This window comes from Neopsephotus bourkii, unplaced genomic scaffold (assembly GCF_033783945.1).
Source record: "Neopsephotus bourkii isolate Nb327-2 ecotype Australia unplaced genomic scaffold, CSIRO-AGI_Nbou_v1 NB_1638, whole genome shotgun sequence".
Lineage (NCBI taxonomy): Eukaryota > Metazoa > Chordata > Aves > Psittaciformes > Psittacidae > Neopsephotus > Neopsephotus bourkii.
In genome coordinates, this window is record NW_026902113.1 from 3,208,666 (window position 1) to 3,226,317 (window position 17,652).

Sequence of the window (17,652 nt, forward strand, 5' to 3'; positions counted from 1 at the left end):
ATTTTTTTTTCAGCAAAATATCCAGTAAAGACCATACTGTGAAAAAAAAAAAAAAAAGCAAAGCACAGTTACTAAGCAGCATTAACATGAAAATTTGAAGAGACAATGTTAAATCATGCCATTTAATGTGTTCTATTGAAAAGCTATGGCAATTAAGCACCTTCCCCACACCTAAGCAAAAGGATTTAGGCACAGTTCTCAGCTCACAGTTCCCAGGCTATGTTTCAGTTCCCTCTGGGAATCAAATCAAGCACTATCACTCCATCCAAAGAAAACCAAGCAGCGAAGGATGTGTTCCAGTGTTTCCCCACTGCTGCTGACCACAGGAGAGGGCTGCATTACAGCAGTGACCTGACCTGCTGCCCAGGGGCAGTCTGAAATTATCACCTCTCCTTCTCACCTCACTGCCCATCTCTCGCTTCCTTCTGTGCTCCCTGCCAGACTTTCTTCATGGTGGTCCTTCTCTCTTCCTTTACTGGCTGCCTAATGACATCTCTAACCAATAGCATGTCATCCAAATGTGAGGAAAACAAACCATGGACAGGCTTTGACTCCTGTAGGCTGGAGCTCATGGATATAACTGCAGTTAGATCTGCCACCTCACTGCGTTACATTTACTGGGAGTGTAAACTCTTCGGAGGAGGAATTGACTCATCCCAAATTGGAGTTATGAAGACTGCTTTTACCTTGTGCACAAGAAGCAGCATGTCTGTGCCAAATCAAAAAGCATTTTACCTTCAGTTGCATGGTCCCTAAAGCCTGCATCTATTTCTGACCCAGTATTTTGAAGATGCAGTCCTCTTTTTTGTCACTGTCAATGTGAATCATGAGTCATTAATGACACAGTAATTGTCATATCATATAGGATTGCAGCTTCTGTCTTGACTACAGAGACATGCAGCATGTTGCTGTTTAGTCATCAAACAGAGGAAGTGAGGCTAATTCTGTCATTGTGATATTTTTAAAAATAGATATTTTACATGTGCACTATTTTCAGCAACAAACTGCATTGCTGGAAATAATGTTGAGAGTTGTTTTGATTATATCACCTCACCAAAATTTAGTCTACCCATTCCAAACCTAAACACATCTGTGCCACCTACACAGCTGTGGTTGTTATAAGGTGTGCGTGTGTCTGTGGGTGGAACTGCGGCTCCATCATCTTGTAGCCTGATCTGCAATGATGGGTGATTTAATCTGCCCATGTATTTCCACATAGGGTCTCACTCTGTGGGTCTCACATATTTGTCCAAGTTGGCTCAACATTTGTTGCTCCTGGGAGTTTTGCTTTTATGTATCCTCTGTTTAAAGATAACAGCACTGGTTGATTTTACTGGTAATAACAACCTTCCCCTTTTCCTGTTGCCACAGTTTGTTTTTATCCTGACCCCCAAAGTTTGCATTCCATACATTCATTAAACTTCTACCCTGTCATAAAGTTGCTTGTTTTCCCAAATTCTTTACTTCCCAGAAGTGTATTTTCAGGCTGGATTTCTTATGGCTGTTTTTTTAAACTAGTTCTCTCAAATACAGAGCACCTTTCATCATAAAACTGGCACAGTAATCTGAGCGGTAAGTACCCTGTAGTTAGATACATCAAAGGAGGTAAAACAAGTCATAGTTTCACACAGCCCTCTGTCTTTGTCTAATGATAATATCTATTACTTTAGTCCTGAGTGGTTCCATTGTAACAGGATGGCTGGGCTTTTTTGAGAATCAGTATTGGCAGGTGGTGTTGACAGGGATTGAGCTTGTAGATCTCTGACCTTCAATAAACAGAGAAAAAGGTGAACTGCAGATAACTAATCACTGAAGTAATACTGTTGATGTCCTTGGATTCTGTTTATTTTTCTATAGTTTTGGAGGAATTCTTAAATTTGTGTTCCCTTGGCTTGTCTTCCCTTATTAGATGGCATTTCTGATAACACAAGTTAAAATAAACCTCTTATAATACAGCTGTCTGGAAACAATAAGGTTATAAAGTAGAGAGAAAGATAGATAATAATTCTAGAAACATAATGACCTGATTCAATCTGACCTGAATATCATGTCTAGTTCTGGTCACACAGCCTTACAAAACAGACAGCAAGAATAAAAGACTGCCAAACTCTCAGAATTTAAAAAAATTGCTTACATCAAAAGGCCAAGAACTTTAACCTCAGTTTTAAAGTAAAAGTAAATAAGAAATCTGCTTAAGATACATAAACAAGCACCTTATTGAAAGTAGATGTTCTTATTTATTTACTCTGTTTCTTGATATAAGAACAATGACATACTCAGTGAAGTAGGACAATATTTTAAAGAATGGTACTAGGGAAGTACTTTTGCACAAAATGCACAAAAAATCTGTGGAGTTTACTGCATTATTTTAAATCCAAGATTCAAGTGACAATGTGGATATTAAGAACTCCTGTAATTATGCAAGAAAGAACTAGAGAAAAACAATGCAAATTTCACCAGCTCCTGAAGCATTCTGTGACAAGGTTTTGTTTGCTCCTCACATTAAGGATAGACAGGAATAGGACAGTTTGAGATGGATTCAATTTGGACAGCTTTTCATTTGGATGATGTTCTGCAATTGTAATCATTAGATCTAAGAGGAAACTTACACTTTAAACACATGTCAATATAATGTAATTCATTCCTTGGAGCGCCATGAAAAATCCATTGTAGAGAGCTGTGAATGGAGCAAGAGGAACCATAAAAATTAAAATTTCTGATGTTTATTTAGGGCTGCATGCACGATACTGGATTGTTTGAGCCTGAACTCTTGACAAGTATTTTCCCTCTAGATGCTTGTGCAGCCTCACACAGAGATAGTGAGCCCACATCCGATATTTACTTTGTGCATCAAGTGACTCAGTTTCAGAGTGTGTAACTCATCCTTTTAGTCTCATGAACGCAACACAGAAAATTCCCTAATGCAAAGATGTAAGCTGTGTGTCTTGTCCTTGGCACTCAGCAGAAAGCTGCCAAAGGGCTTCCGCTGTCCTTCAGTAGAATCACTTGAATGGTACCAGATCAGATGCTCTTCCAAAACAATGCACATATGCTGTGAGGTCTTCTCTGACGTTATTATTAAACATGAGACCGCTTATACAAAACAAATAAGTTTCCCAAGTAGTCTGCAAAACAGCTGTTATCTGGGCAGTTACTTCGAGAACTAAATCCAAGTGAAGTAAATGGTGAGCTTCCTATTTTGTCTGAATTTTAGTTCAGACCTTCACAAGGCTTTTTACTGATCATTTATTTCTTAGTTTTCACACTCTAGATGCTCATAATAGTTATACAAATTAAATAATTGGAAATAAACTGATGTTATAATTTGTTTTATTTTCCCACTATATCCTAATCCTCTTGTTATAGCTCTACATGCACTACACTGTCATTTCACTATTTTGCATTACTGTAGATAGAGCTGGATGTATGTTATTTCCAAGTAAGTTGATTTACACCATAATTTCCCTAGAAGGTTATGTGCACCATGATTTCCAACAGAATTATTGACAGAATACCTCTGCAGTACTGAGAACCTCATTTAATTTTTCTTCATTTAGAATTGACCTCAGTTGGAAACCTGTTCTCATATGCAAGCTAAATTTTGGACCTGCGTTCATGTTGGAGTATCTTTGCCTTGATTTTGGAGAAGAATTTCCACATTGAACCACAAAAACATTCTCAAAACATTTTGTCAATAAAAGACACTGATAAATTATTAGTGTGAAACAGTCAAGTTTTCCATGAGAAAGGATCCTTGGATGATTGAAACCACACTGCATAGCCAGGCCATCAACTATGTCTCTCACACAAGCTACTTTGGGGCATAAACCCAACCTTATGTCCAGGCTCTGTCACAATCATAAAAGTTGTTTTCCTTTATGGCTTTTGCCTGCGGGGTCTAATCTAATAAACTGAAACTAGTAGGTAGCTAAAGAGTGCATGAGTTTTACCAGGCTCAGTTATTCCAGGTTTCTGTTCACATCCTCACTGCCCTGGTCATAGAATGGTAAAATGGTTTGGGTTGGAAGGGACCTTAAAACCCATTCAGTTCCAACTCCCCTGCCATGGTCAGAGACACCTTCCACTAGACCAGGTTGCTCAAAGCCCCATCCAATCTGGCCTTGAACACTGCCAGGTGTGGGGCAGCCACAGCTTCTCTGGGCAGCATGTGCTGGTGTCTCATCACCCTCATAGTGTAGAGTGTCTTTGTAATGTCTAATCTAAATCTCCCCTCTTAAAGCCATTCCCCCTTGCCCGATCACTAGATGCTTTTGTAAAATCCTCTTACCAGCTATTGTGTAGGCTCCCTTTAAGGGGTCTCATGAGTGATGCAGCTTCCCATGACCAAATTTTTCTGGCATTTGTCTTACCCTGACTTGTCTGCACTGCTGATGTCTTTTGATCCCCTTAATCAGATCTGCATGATTTACTTGCTGTTATCTACCCATGTGCTATAGTACAACAGTAGCAGTAAGTTGGACCAAGATAAGATTTATGAGTTATTTATTTTTTATGGCCAAGACACATCTGTGCCAGAACCTGGATGGCTACAGAGGATTAGGTATCTGGCATCAAACCTCTCAGACTTGGCCACTGTGAGTGGTGACCTCTTCTCCTACCCAGTATTCCTCAGTACTCTTGGAACCATTAATTTAATGTATATGAATGGTATGTGTGCCTTGAATGCTGGGTCCCTGAAATTATGGCCGTCAACAAGACCACTTAAATTACCTTGGTTCCTCTACCAATAGCACTGACTTTACCAGCCTAAGCTACATGTGCCCATGTCATTCCTGCCTGAGACTGTGGACTGTCTGTCTGCATGGACCACTCGGTGAGTAACAGTAAACAGCACAGGCAAAAGCACCACATGAAGTGGCCTCCTCCCATCTACACTTACACCCTGTGAACTGCAGACCTTCCATTCACAGCTGGATCCCAAAAGACTCCTGCAGGTTCCTCTTAGGACATCAGGCTCTGAAGACAGCTACATCATTTTACGTTCCTGTGAAGAATATATTCAGACAACACAAATCATGCAGATATAAAAAGGAATTTTTCTTACTCTCTTCCTGTGGAGGCAGTCCCTGTAATGAAGAATTTACAGGGCTCCATAATAGTACTATGGAGAAAGGAACACTTGACCCTGGAAATGGCCCAGCTGTCTCTTTTAACAAGAGCAGAACAGGATCATGCAAGGTCCAGCAGAGACTACACAGTATGTATGTGACCATTCTTAAGACACTGCTCCTGTAGGTCTTCTATTGCCTGGTGGTAGGACCATGGTGTAGTCTGAGCAAAAAAGTCAAGATATAACTTGAGTAGGTCATTCAAATACACATAGAACTGCATCATGCTGTATTATTATGGCAGCAGGAGATTTGTCATCCAAAGTGTAAATAAGAAAGCAATACCTAGTTCTCTGCTGCCTGGAATGACTTTTCTTAGAGCCAAATGCTCCCTCTACCATTTTCTACGAGGCACACAAGGGCAGAGCACAATGTCTACAGCACAGCACATGGGAGACAATGGTGTTCAAAACTGGGGGGACAGGTGAATGAGAGTGCCAAAGGTAGTGCTGAGCAGCACCAGCTGGAAATTCAAACTGCAGTATGAAATTGAAAGTCTGGGACTAAAATAGATGTGTCAACCACGTGAATACTGTGTTAGGTAGGAAAGAGGAAGAACCCAGGCCAGACGTAGTCTCCATGGGCTTTGTACTGTCTGCAAGGTGTTAGGGAGAACTGGTGAGGTCTTTCCTGGAAACACTGTTTTTCATCAGAAACAGCAGAACCATCAAAACCAAGAACTGGTGTGTGTAGACACCCCACTTGCTACAAAAAAACCCAAATGTATTTGACAGAAAGGTTTGATCCTACATCCTAAATGAACTTTCTAATTAGTAGTCAGTCAGTCTTTCCAAAGAGTAATGCTAAATTGTATTTGTGTAAACAAATGTCTCCAGCAGGCTAGACAGAAACTCACCACAACATAAGCAAATGTGCAATTCTCTCACCTAGAAGACTGAAGATTGAGGTCTAGACCCTTGTTTAAATCAATCCAAATGAAAACTGAAACAGTATATTCTTCTCCACAGAAGTATGCTGGTTGACAATATGGCTAAAGTCTATGCCAGAGGACAAATACTTTTCCATTAAAAAGTTCCAGAATTTCTTGATGTTTTAAAGTCTCAGAGGATTTTCAGGACAGGAAAGTCAATTTCTGCCTAGCTTAAAATGTTCAGTAGTCTTACCAATCTGGGTGTATGAGGGATTCAAATATCAAGACCATATTCTTCATGTGTAAAATACTCACCAGCCTGGAAATTCTAGGTCAGAAATGTGAAAGGCTTAGAAATCGTCCTCAGCTCTTCCAAGCAGATGTGATCATATACATGATATTTCAGACTCTTTTAGTTATATTCGTACTGTTCTACTTGGGTTCTTTGCAACTGATATTTTTCTCCACTTTTGCTTTACTTCCATATTCTGCAGTGCTTTTTTGTTTCTTTTTTTTTTATTTTTTTTTTCAGAAATCAAGTTATATACTGAAAAGCTCCTGTATTCCCAAAAAGCTAGAATATGTCTATGTCTATGTCTATGTCTATGTGTGTGTTTAGTTTTCCAGTTACTGAAGTTAAACCAAGAGATTGAATTATGCCTAGGACTATACCCTCATGCTGCTTTACATGTGCTGTACTGATGTGGAAGAAAGGATATCAATGGACTGAAAAATTAGTGGCCATGACAATGAATGTATCTAGAAGTTTCCTAAACATTTTTATATCCTAACTTGTTACTCAGATATCCACATTTGAACGGAATATAAACATTAAATTATATTTAGTTGATATCTTCACCAGATGTAAGAATTTACTATAGTGAACTCCAGCTTCCTCACTCACCGTATCATTTTTTGGTTCTGTACAGAATCTCTAAGAAGCAAAGCTGTCACTGCCATCTAGTGTCTTCAGGACAGATTTCTGGAGATAGCGCTGGGAAAAAAAAAAGTGTTTTCATGGTTAAATCGAATTCCTCCCCCAGTTTCTCACCTAGGAAACCACATGTGGCTCACAATAGCTCTTACAGTGTTTTTTGTCTTTCCAGCATATTAATGATTTTAGAGGAGAGATGCCTAGTTTCTCACTTTAGAAAGTTTAAATCATGTTTGCTCACTTCTTTCCCTCCTGGAATATGTAAATTAAATCCTACTTGTTCAGAATCATATAACCAGCACAGGAACTAGTCCTGAGGAACATGTGACAGGTTCATTTTTCTGCCTTATCCTTTCTCCCCTTACAATACAAGTAGATGTGTTATTAGGTGGGTTTGTGTAGTTCCACATAAAAAATATCAGTGAGGTGGGAAGTTATTAATTCTGCTTATAATGCATCCTGGGACACAGCTGTCAGCCTCCTGTGGTCCTTTACTCACTCAAGGCACCTCAGGGAAAGCAGTCAGCTCAGTGTCTGTTTCAAGAAAAGGACTCATTTCTTTTCAGTACGTGATGGTCTTGGGCTATATCCCATATGGGTCCTTGTCAGGCACTCACGCAGCGTTACCCTCTTAGGACTGCAGTGGGTCCCAGGGACCTGAGTCCTGCAGAGAGTTTTCCTTTCTGCCTGATGGCAGCGTCAGGGCCCCTCTGGCTCTGACCTCAGCCTTCCACTTCCACAGTACAAATGTTTTTCCATTTTTTCTTAACAAAATGCCAGGAACTAACAGGCTGGTACTTTTCACAGCTGAGGTAGAGCTAACCGCAGAGCAGCTCACGTCTCCCACTCGGGATGCAGACGCATGAGCTGGAGCTGTGCCTGGACTTGGGCCGAAAGCTGCTTCCAGTCAGCCGAGTGGCAAACAAGAATCTGAGAGTCTGGGCTGGCGAGCAGCTGGATATGATCATGCTGAAGCCTCTTCAAGATCCAGCTTCTCAGGCAGTATCTTTTTTCCCTGACAAATGTTCAATGTTAACAGAAAGCCGAGTAGATATGAAAGATATTCATTGATGTCTCCTTGCTTCCCTGTCCACCTTTCCTGCTCCAGTATACCTCAGATCAGACCTCTCAAATTGAGAGCACTCAGACTCAACCACCAGCCCATATGGAAGACTATTATTTTGACACAATTTTCCACCAAGTCCTTACACTGGAATAATGAGGACTAGGATTACATGTCCAGATCCTTATATCTCTGCAGAGTAATTAAGCTAAACTGTAGCCCAATGCCAAGCACACCATGTGCTTTTTTTACAGGCACACCATGACTGTAAAAATTGATTTTCAGATAAAAAAGACATAATTTCTGCTTATTATGCATAGAGAACTATACTGAGTTTTTTCCTAACAGTTTTGTCAATATTATATCAACAGAACTTTGATATTAGTCCACTTTAAGATTTTCCATTTGCAAGGGTTTTTTTTTCATCTCTATTTCCTTGCGTTGCTTTTAAGCATATTAAGGTTTGGAATTTATTAATTCACAGGTTGACAGCCAAAAGAGACCGCTGAATCCATGAGGTTACCTTGACTGACTATCCATGACATGTAAGGTAACAGAATTGATTTCACTTAGCTCATTGGTGGGTAAGCCCAGCAATTTACACCTGCTTAAAGGTATTCATTGCTGATGGGCTTTGCTTGGCAGGCCTGGCTGGATGATTGACTTAGGGGTTGGTTTTGAGGAGGCAGAAGAGGACAGCGTAGTACAGTTAATTATTAATGCTAATCATTCAAATTAATGTGAACTGAATTTCACAATATTTCTTACTAATTTCTCATATTTTCTGTAATGATAAGGACTAATTCCATCTTTGTTTTATTCTTCAGATTTGAAGGGTCTTTTACCCCTGTTTCTGCCTTTCTCTCCACCTCTCTGTTCTATAAGATTTATTTTTTCGAAGTAAAAAGAAAGCAAACCAGATTTTTAAATAGAGGTGAAAAATTTAATTAATAAAATGCATAGTTTCAGGTTTATGATTTCTTTTATTCAGTAGCTCTGTCTTGCTCTTATGGCACGCAGCATAGGAAATTTTAAGTAATTGCACAATGCTATTTTATTCCTCCAGTTTATTAAACATTTTTTTTTTAACTGAAGAATAATCAGTCACACATAATTCATATTGATTTAAAAAACCAACAAGCAAACCAAAACACAACCAAATAAAAAACTTACACGTTACCGAAACAATTGATATAGATATTAGAAGAGTGATCAACATAAAAAATATACTATTTTGAATATTTTGATTTGGATGTTCAGGTTCTCTGCTGGCACAGCTAGGCATAACCTTTGTAAATGTCACTTAAACTATTTCAGTTTGCACCAGCTGAAAACATGGGTTGAGTAACAGATGTAGCTTCATGCAAGCTTTGAACCTGCGTGATTCTCTTGCTGCTACCTCTTTCTTGTTTTGCAATATCATACAGGCTGCTGATTTCTGCAGGGAATACTCCTCCCTTTTCCTGCTATACTGTCTGCTTTGGAATCACACATCACTGCTTCTCTACCTTCTTATTCCAAAGATTACATGGGCATCCAGGGGGACACTCCCATTCAAATGGGGATACATTCAAATCCCTTTGAATTTTCTACTGAATTTCTGTGTTGCAGCCTGGTGTTATCCTGCTCAGGGAGTCACCAGGGAGTTCTGACTCATTCATTACACATCTCAATTCCCAGTACACTAACACAGGTAGTTTGAAAATATAGCACTCCTGGGTTTATCAGGTCTGTTTCTTGGAGCATGCTAGGAGATCCTTGAAAGATGCTAGACATGCTCAGATTGCTGGGAATTAATAGTGCTCATGATCAAGTGGGACGTATCCAGCATCTCACTTTAATACTAGAGAAACTTTAAATGGTGTTATGCCTCTTGAAATGCTAATAATTTCTTTTCTTCTTTCCTAATAAGTTAATTCAGTCCCAGACTGACATGCAGCTATACAGTTCCATATATACAGGATATATTTGCTGATGGGTAGCTAGTGCATGTTCATAGAAACTTGCTGTCCTCTAATAAATCTGTATGCCCATATTATTATTTCCATATAGTACATCTGTTCTGCAGTTTAAGACATGGCACTTAGCTGTAATCAGCACCAAAAAATGGAATTAGTATGCAGGACACGGACAATTCTTTTGCTCCAGATGCTGTATTCAAACTGCAGTGGACCATTGAAGAAATAGAGATAACCTAAGGAAAAGGAAAGTTAACATGAATTAAACTTGGAAAAACTGTGTAGTCAAATTAAAATTATCCTTCAAATAAAAATTTACCAGGCCTGGATAGGTGTTTGAAAATAACTGATATTTTAATTTACAGTCAAGCTCTACATTTTATTACTATACAGAACTTGCCTGGTAAAACACAAGGTTTGCTTTAATGTTTGACACTGACTTCGAAACACTCCTTAAAGAGTTGGATAGGAATGGGCTCCATTTGAAGAAAGAGTCACATTATAGTACTTCAACATTAAGCATACCATTTTAAGTCCCATGAGCAAAGAAGCAGGTCTTTTTTTGCTCCACAAATACATACGTGTATGGTTTATAAGAACACCATGGGTAATTTAAGTTGGAAACATGATTGAGTTGAGAACAGAAGTGTTGACGTGAAAAAATCAAAATCAGAAATGACAGAGTTTCCCACAGGACATTAATCTCAAGTTTCAACAACAATTGTAATAAAGTTGCATTATCAGTTTACGTACCATTTCTTTGATAGACTGCATCCACTCTATCACCAATTCCTGCAAATTCGTCCTCTATCAGCCTGGGGTAGCCTGCTTCCATAACCTCTGCCTCTTCATCATAACTATAGTAAACACAAAAGAAAATAAAAATTCAGAGGATTTAAACATCCTTGCAGTTCCTTTAATATGTTTTGAAGTTATCCACGTCAGAAATAGCCATCAGCTTTTAGGTACTTTGTGTGTAGTGCAGAAACGAAACTCAGGGCCATAACCAGGGCATTCTTCCACCAGATGTACAAGCTCAATAAATACAAAACTAATAAAGCTACATTTTCAGAACTGATCTATAAAGTATGTATTATATGGAGATGATTGTACCTGGGTGTACTGGCACTACCAACCTATCTTGAGGCTGTTAGTGAATGTGAACGTGGTGATGTCTTAATTATGCATTAGACCTGGCTGAAAGCCCTACTCATGGACAGCAAGAACCAGCCACCCTAGGGTGGGATAGATTTCTTACTCTCATAGCGCCAATTCCCTTCTGTGTCACAAAAGCAACTCAAGGAAGCAAGAGGGGAATTCTGTCTAGGTGACATGACAATATTACAAATTCTCCTGGATTAGGGCACTTCATTCTACTTTCTGTCACTCTTTCAGCTTTTAAAGGCTGTACCCATATGTTCATAAAAAGCTTGCATAAACCTTTATGGCATATTTTACACAGCTGTAGCACCATGAAAACCATAAAGTAGAAACATGTGAGCCACAATCAGAGCCTGGTTTGAAACAACCTGTCGATCTTTTGATACTTCTGGACAGGTTACAATTAGGAACATACCAATCTGTCTCCAGCTTACCTCCAAAACTTATTTCCAGAAAAAAAGAGAGTCTTGCCAGTGTCTTTGATATGGACAGCGGCATCTATTCTTCTCATTTCTTTTGGGAACCCCATTTCATATATCTTTTTAGGAAAGTCTTCAACTATGTCATAGCCATTCAAAGCCCAGACTTTCTTTCCTGAAAATAACAACAAAGTGTGCATAAGTCTTTTGTAAAGGTTTTTCTTTAAGAACAGAATAAAATAAGGATGCAATGATCCCTATTTCCATACAGCTAACAGATCCTTAGATCACATACTCTGCAGGTATTAAGCTGTTTCTGCTAATTACGATCCTAGGTGTCTGAGCTTAATAGTACATCTTCTAATTCACTGAAAAAAAATATAGATGTGCACATGGTGCAACCACAGAATGGGTTGTGGGGTTTTTTTTAAGCAACAAAGGTAGGATGATTTTTTACTCTATTGATTACCTTTACATTACTTAGTAAGCTTGAGTAAACATGTACTTCTCTGCAAACAACAAAATTGAAAACTCACCCTTAAACATGAACACAAGATCTTTGATGGGGTTTTCATAAGCTGCATCTATTTTATTTGGAAGCTCTGGCCAAAAGGACTTAAGCAACACCAGTTCTGCATCAACCATCTGAGGGTGCAGTCGCCAGAAAAACCTAGTTCATAAAAAGAAAATATATTTTATGTTTCTTGTCATACTACAGAATATCAGTATCTTAGATGTGTTATACTAAAAATCAGTTAATGAAGAATGAATCTTTTTCATAACATAGAATTTTCAATACATAGAGCCCGTTGTAGACCCTTTCTTCTCTCACAGTCACCTGGCTGCAGCCCACTTCTGTCACTCATGCAGTGATCATCTCAAACAACAACAAACTTGGATTTTTTTTCATTTAGAATAAGAGAAACACTGCTGTCCCCTGTAAGGCTTCTGAATGCAGTGAACTGCATTCAAATAAATGTTAGTAGATATTTTCATGTTGAAGAAAGCCCTGTGAAATGAAAAATGTGTACAAACATTGTCAGTCTTCAGCCATATCAGCTTCACTTCATTATACTGGGCAGCCAAGTCTGTAATTGTATTATAAACCCTGCCTAAAAAGATACACAGTGTAGGTTCTTAGAGGCATCTATACTGATTTGTCATATTTTAAAGTTTATGTTTACTCAAATCATTAGTAAAAAAATGAAATGCTCTATTAGCTTGCTTAAATTTCATCCAGAACCCACCACCCATGGTATGGCAGTCTCTTTACCTGTCCTTGAAGATCAGCATTTCTCCACGAAGTTCTGTTATCGCATCAAGTGATAATTCTGCATCACATTTCTCTGGTGTTTTGGGATGTTTTGGGTTGGGATCTTTGTCTCCAGCACCTGGAATTATATTGCATGATCTAAGTTTGACAACTTTAATTACCATTCTGTGGATCATGACATGGAATAGGACATGGAACTGTTCCCAAACAGCATGATGAATACAAGCATAATGGGCAAACTATCTGTACTGGGGAAAGTCCGTTCTCTCTCTCTTTCCTTTAGCCAAATACATTCATGGACTTTCAAGTTTAGCTATTCTGCAAAGATGTTGAATGGACTTGCTATTTTATACCGAGTTTTGAAGGTCCCCAAGAATTCTTATTGTTTCCATGATGAAACATGTATATTTCTGTTTCTCCCTTTCGACTCTGTTTACCTTTTTTTCTTTTGAGACAGGTCAGAAAGCATAAAGAATCTGCCCCCCCATGACCCACCACTAAAGGAGACAGCACAGTGACCAACTGTCCTCTGCCGTGCTACTTCCTTTTATTTTATTTTATTATTTTATTTCCTCTCCCCCCCCCCACCCCCACCCCCCGAACTATTAAATCTAAGCATCTTCTGTTCCTGAAGTCTGGTTGCCAAGGATCCACTGAATCATCTTAATCAGTCATGACTGCTGACATTGAGCATCTGCAGTTTTGTAGTAACTGTGCAGTGCATTTGTAAGAGGTTATAATGACACAGGAAATATATAGTACCTATTATACAGGCTTACCATAGAGCTCTTGGATCCCTTGCACATCATCATCAGGAAGCACAAAACCAGTTTTTCCAGTGTATGTGTAAATTGGAAACATCAGAGCTCCAGGGTCTCTAGAGTGTTCAAGTCCCAGTGAATGACCAAATTCATGGGCAGCAACAAGAAACAAGTTATACCCTATAACAAATGAAAGTAAATGTATAACTTTTTATGTCACCAAAGTGATTTGGACTAATCAACTAACCTTAACACTACCTTAACATATGGGGTAATGAAGAAGACAACTGGATAAGTGGAAAAAATATGTATAATTGCTTGTCTTTTTCAAACTGCCATGGGTTTTGTTTTAATAAGGACTTAATCAACTGAGTATTTCATAGCTGGTGTTCAACCTAAACCTTATTTGACAACGCTGTTTTGTAGGCAGATTTAGGTTTCTTGAAATTTCTTAAGCAACACTGGGAAGCTCCAGGGTGAAGCCTTAGCCCTACTTAAATTTGAATAATTTTTTTCAGGAATTCACTTCCATTATAGAGTCCATATTGTTTTCAGTGTTGTAGAAATTAATACCAGGAGGGTAAAATACAACAGTCCTAAAAAAAAAAAAAAAAAATAAAATAATGGTTTGTTCTATTAAAGCTCTGCCCTGAGTAAGAAGATGAAGAATTTTCAAATTAAATTCAAGTAAAAGATTTACAGCTGATTTTTCTATAGGCTTAAGTAAGGTAATTCCCATCAGCCTGTGATCAGAACTAGCTGCCCTTGAGCTCAGTGAAATGACCAAATGACAAAATACCCAGTTTGTGGCATTTTAAAATTACTTCACTTAGATGTGTATATCTTTCATTTATGATTAAATGAACCCATCTTCCTATGAACGGACAGTGAACATAATGATGAATGAACAGTAAACAGGCAAACCAAACTGTTTACAAATATCAAACAGGACAGAATTGTCCATCTACCACCATTTCAAACAATCTCAGAAACCTGCGTTACCTCTAGAATCATCTGACCAAGCTTCATCGTCATCAAAATGGGCATCTCCTCCATAGTCTGGACCCGGAGGAAAAGCATGAGCCAGTAATCCAGAGGGTCCATCAAAGGGGTAAAAGTCACCATGTTCTATAAAACAACATTCAAAACAAATCAATTATCCCACCTTACTGATAGCAATATAACTATAAAGCAAAATAACTGGCTCTGTGTTACCTTTAGTGCCAAAGGAGATCATGATATCAGCTACACCACTTCGTATTCTGGTGAAGTTAAGTGGTGTCACATCAGACCAAACTTTGAATGCTTTTTTGAAAGCTCTGTCTACTTCAGCACGTCTCAGATCTGAAGTGTAATTCATAATTCTATCAAACAGAATAATATCTCAAGTTAAACTGTGTGAAGAAAATGTGCAATACACTTTCATCTGACTGTATACCTCATTAGTTTTTGCTTTCTTCCTCCTTATGTTCTTATCTAGAAACAAAGAGCTCACCATACAGTTGCATACAGTATTCAACCCCCCCCCAAAACAATTTATAATTTCATTAAAATCATTCAGCAGCAGTGGCATCTGAAATGATAAAGCAGCTTTCTGTGATTTGTTTTATACGCACCAGAAGATACAGAAACTGACACATATATCCTGTATTAAATCAGATCGTAACAGTATCTTCAAATGTTTTTCTTGCCATAATAAAAATCTCATGATTTTTTTTAGCTGGAGGAACAAAACATGATCTAAGACCTTTTTATAGGCTAAATTCATATTAAACTAATGTTTATAACGAGATACTGAACTGATAGATTTCAGTGATTTCATATTTGGAATATGCTAAAGGAGCTCAGGTTGCAACTGGTCAAAACCACCTACTGACAACCTTGAAGTGTTAAGAGAGAAAGAGCACCATAGCTTCCCAGGGTCAACTTTCTGATGTCATGGTGCAGGGTTTTGTCTGACCAAGCACAGATGTCTACACCTGGACTGTGAAATGGAAGAGAGACAAGGATCAGTCCCAGTTCTCACAGACACATTGCACAGTCTGGTCTGCATCTACTGTCCAGGCTCTGTCCCGGACAAGACCTATATGAAGGGGCATTAAAACAGATCCAAGGCAGAGCTAAGGAGTGAGCTACAGATTAAAGGTTGTAAGGATCTGTGGTGAGATGCAAGATATTAGTCTCTACCCCTTTTTCATTCAGCAACATGGATATGCCAAGAGTGTCTACATGGAGGCCAAATGAGGTGCTACTATCTCACTCCATGTCAACTTTCCTCCATGACAAAGTGCAATGGAAAAAATATGTATTTACTTCCTTGGGCTGTAAGATGGGCTTGGGAGACCTTTCCAAAAGTGGGGCTAGGAAGATTTTAAACTGTAACATGAATTTTTGTCAAACCCAAATGCAACCTTCTCCCATCAACTCCATATACTGGGCAACATAGTGGACAAGGTACCTGAAAAGGAGGTAATAACAGTAATAACACTTAAAATGCCATGCATTTACCTGTAGGTCAAATTAGTTTTTGACCATTTCAGTTTTCTAGGGAAAAAGTTATATTCCCCCACATCTGGGACACCACATCTTGGTTTCTGCATCAGCTCATATGTTTCTTCATCTAATTTGCCTGTCACCTCCAATCCGAAAAAAGCCTGCATTTCTCGGAGTTTAGATGCCACTGTGTTGGCACTTTTCCTCATTATGCCAGCAGGATTTGAATGGAGACCATAATGAGTCCTGAGATAGTGCTAAGAAGTGGAAAAGAAATAATAAGCCTAGTTTCCAAACAGCTGTAACTACACAACTTACTGTTTCTAAAACATGCAAATGAATTATTTTATACTGTACCTCTGCAAACTGAAGGTCTTTCTCTGTGAATTCATGGCTATCTTCAAGGGGAATAGGGATTGTCAAGCAAAATGACAAACCCAGCAAGAAAAAGAAGACAGCTGAAGGTCTTGATTGCATCATGCTGGATTTACAAAGTCTGAAGCCCTGGTCTCTTAGAGAGCAGTTACCTTTACTTTTATAGTCCAACCCAGTGAGTCACCACTTAGGGGTAAGTTAGAACTTCCTTGTCACTGAAAGTAAACATGCTTAGGCAGCTACTTTTTCTCTCCTCCCAACACTGTGGTTTAGGCATCTGTTGTTCCTCTGAGGGCACTGAAACTGTATCCTCTTATAAATACAGTATCTGAATATCGAGATAGGTTGTGGGAAGAAATGGGCAGAATCAAACCGCACTTTTTGATTATTTTGCAGTAACTTAAACTGGAAATAACTTTGCAGTAACTTAATCTTCTCACTTAGAAAATCTGCCTTCCTACTGTTTGATAGGCAGTAAAAATATATAGCAACCTCATGATTTTTTAAATAAAATAGCAACTTTTCAATAGTTACACTAGTTCAACAGTAATTTTTAACATTTGGAATAGATCATATACACTTCAATGTTCTTTATCATTCATAAATATTGATTTGGCTGATAAGAAATAACGCTATAGAGTATACACTGGGATATTACATTTCCTTGTTTCTCTAAAGTAATATAACTGTAACGCATTAACACAAATTTTACTTCAGAGATTCTTAAAGTGACTTCATATCTACCTTTCAGAATAATTTATTGCTTGAGATATACTCAAAATCAGAAATATTAAATATTGGGAAATAGTTTTGAATATTTAGAAATGTTTTTCATTAGTACTAAAGTAGGTCATACAAAGTGCCTAGTTCATATAATTTATCTTCCTCATAAAACATGAATTTACTCTATGAGTGGAACACAACCATAGATCCATGAGACAGATACTAGTCTGTGAGAGTCAATCTACCAGCTACAGGTAGGCAATGAATCTGTGTGTGTAGAATGACAAATATGTGATTTTGACTTATGAGAAGGATAATAGGATAAATCTGGCATTGTGACAGACACGGGCATTATTATGCTTCAAAGCTTAAAGAGAATTTCTGTCTCACCAGGCTCACTCCAATCTCAGCAGCTGCTAAGACTTGTGTCATATCACATGTCCACAAGCGTGGGTCCAAGGGGAGGACCACTCTCCCCAAGGGGAGGGTTTC

General features: G+C 38.5%; 1 protein-coding gene across 1 annotated transcript; it reads right to left on the bottom strand.

Moving 5' to 3' along the window:
* Nucleotides 1-9,112: 9,112 nt before the first annotated feature.
* Nucleotides 9,113-16,576, bottom strand: LOC133223678 (collagenase 3-like). The gene is made up of 10 exons (XM_061374606.1): nt 16,420-16,576; nt 16,078-16,319; nt 14,785-14,933; nt 14,572-14,697; nt 13,588-13,749; nt 12,809-12,926; nt 12,072-12,205; nt 11,551-11,710; nt 10,709-10,812; nt 9,113-10,191 (listed from the first exon to the last, which is right to left on the bottom strand). Exons 1-10 carry the CDS (start codon nt 16,540-16,542, stop codon nt 10,091-10,093), a joined length of 1,419 nt encoding a protein of 472 aa, XP_061230590.1. The 5' UTR covers nt 16,543-16,576; the 3' UTR covers nt 9,113-10,090.
* Between the last annotated feature and the right edge of the window lie 1,076 nt (nt 16,577-17,652).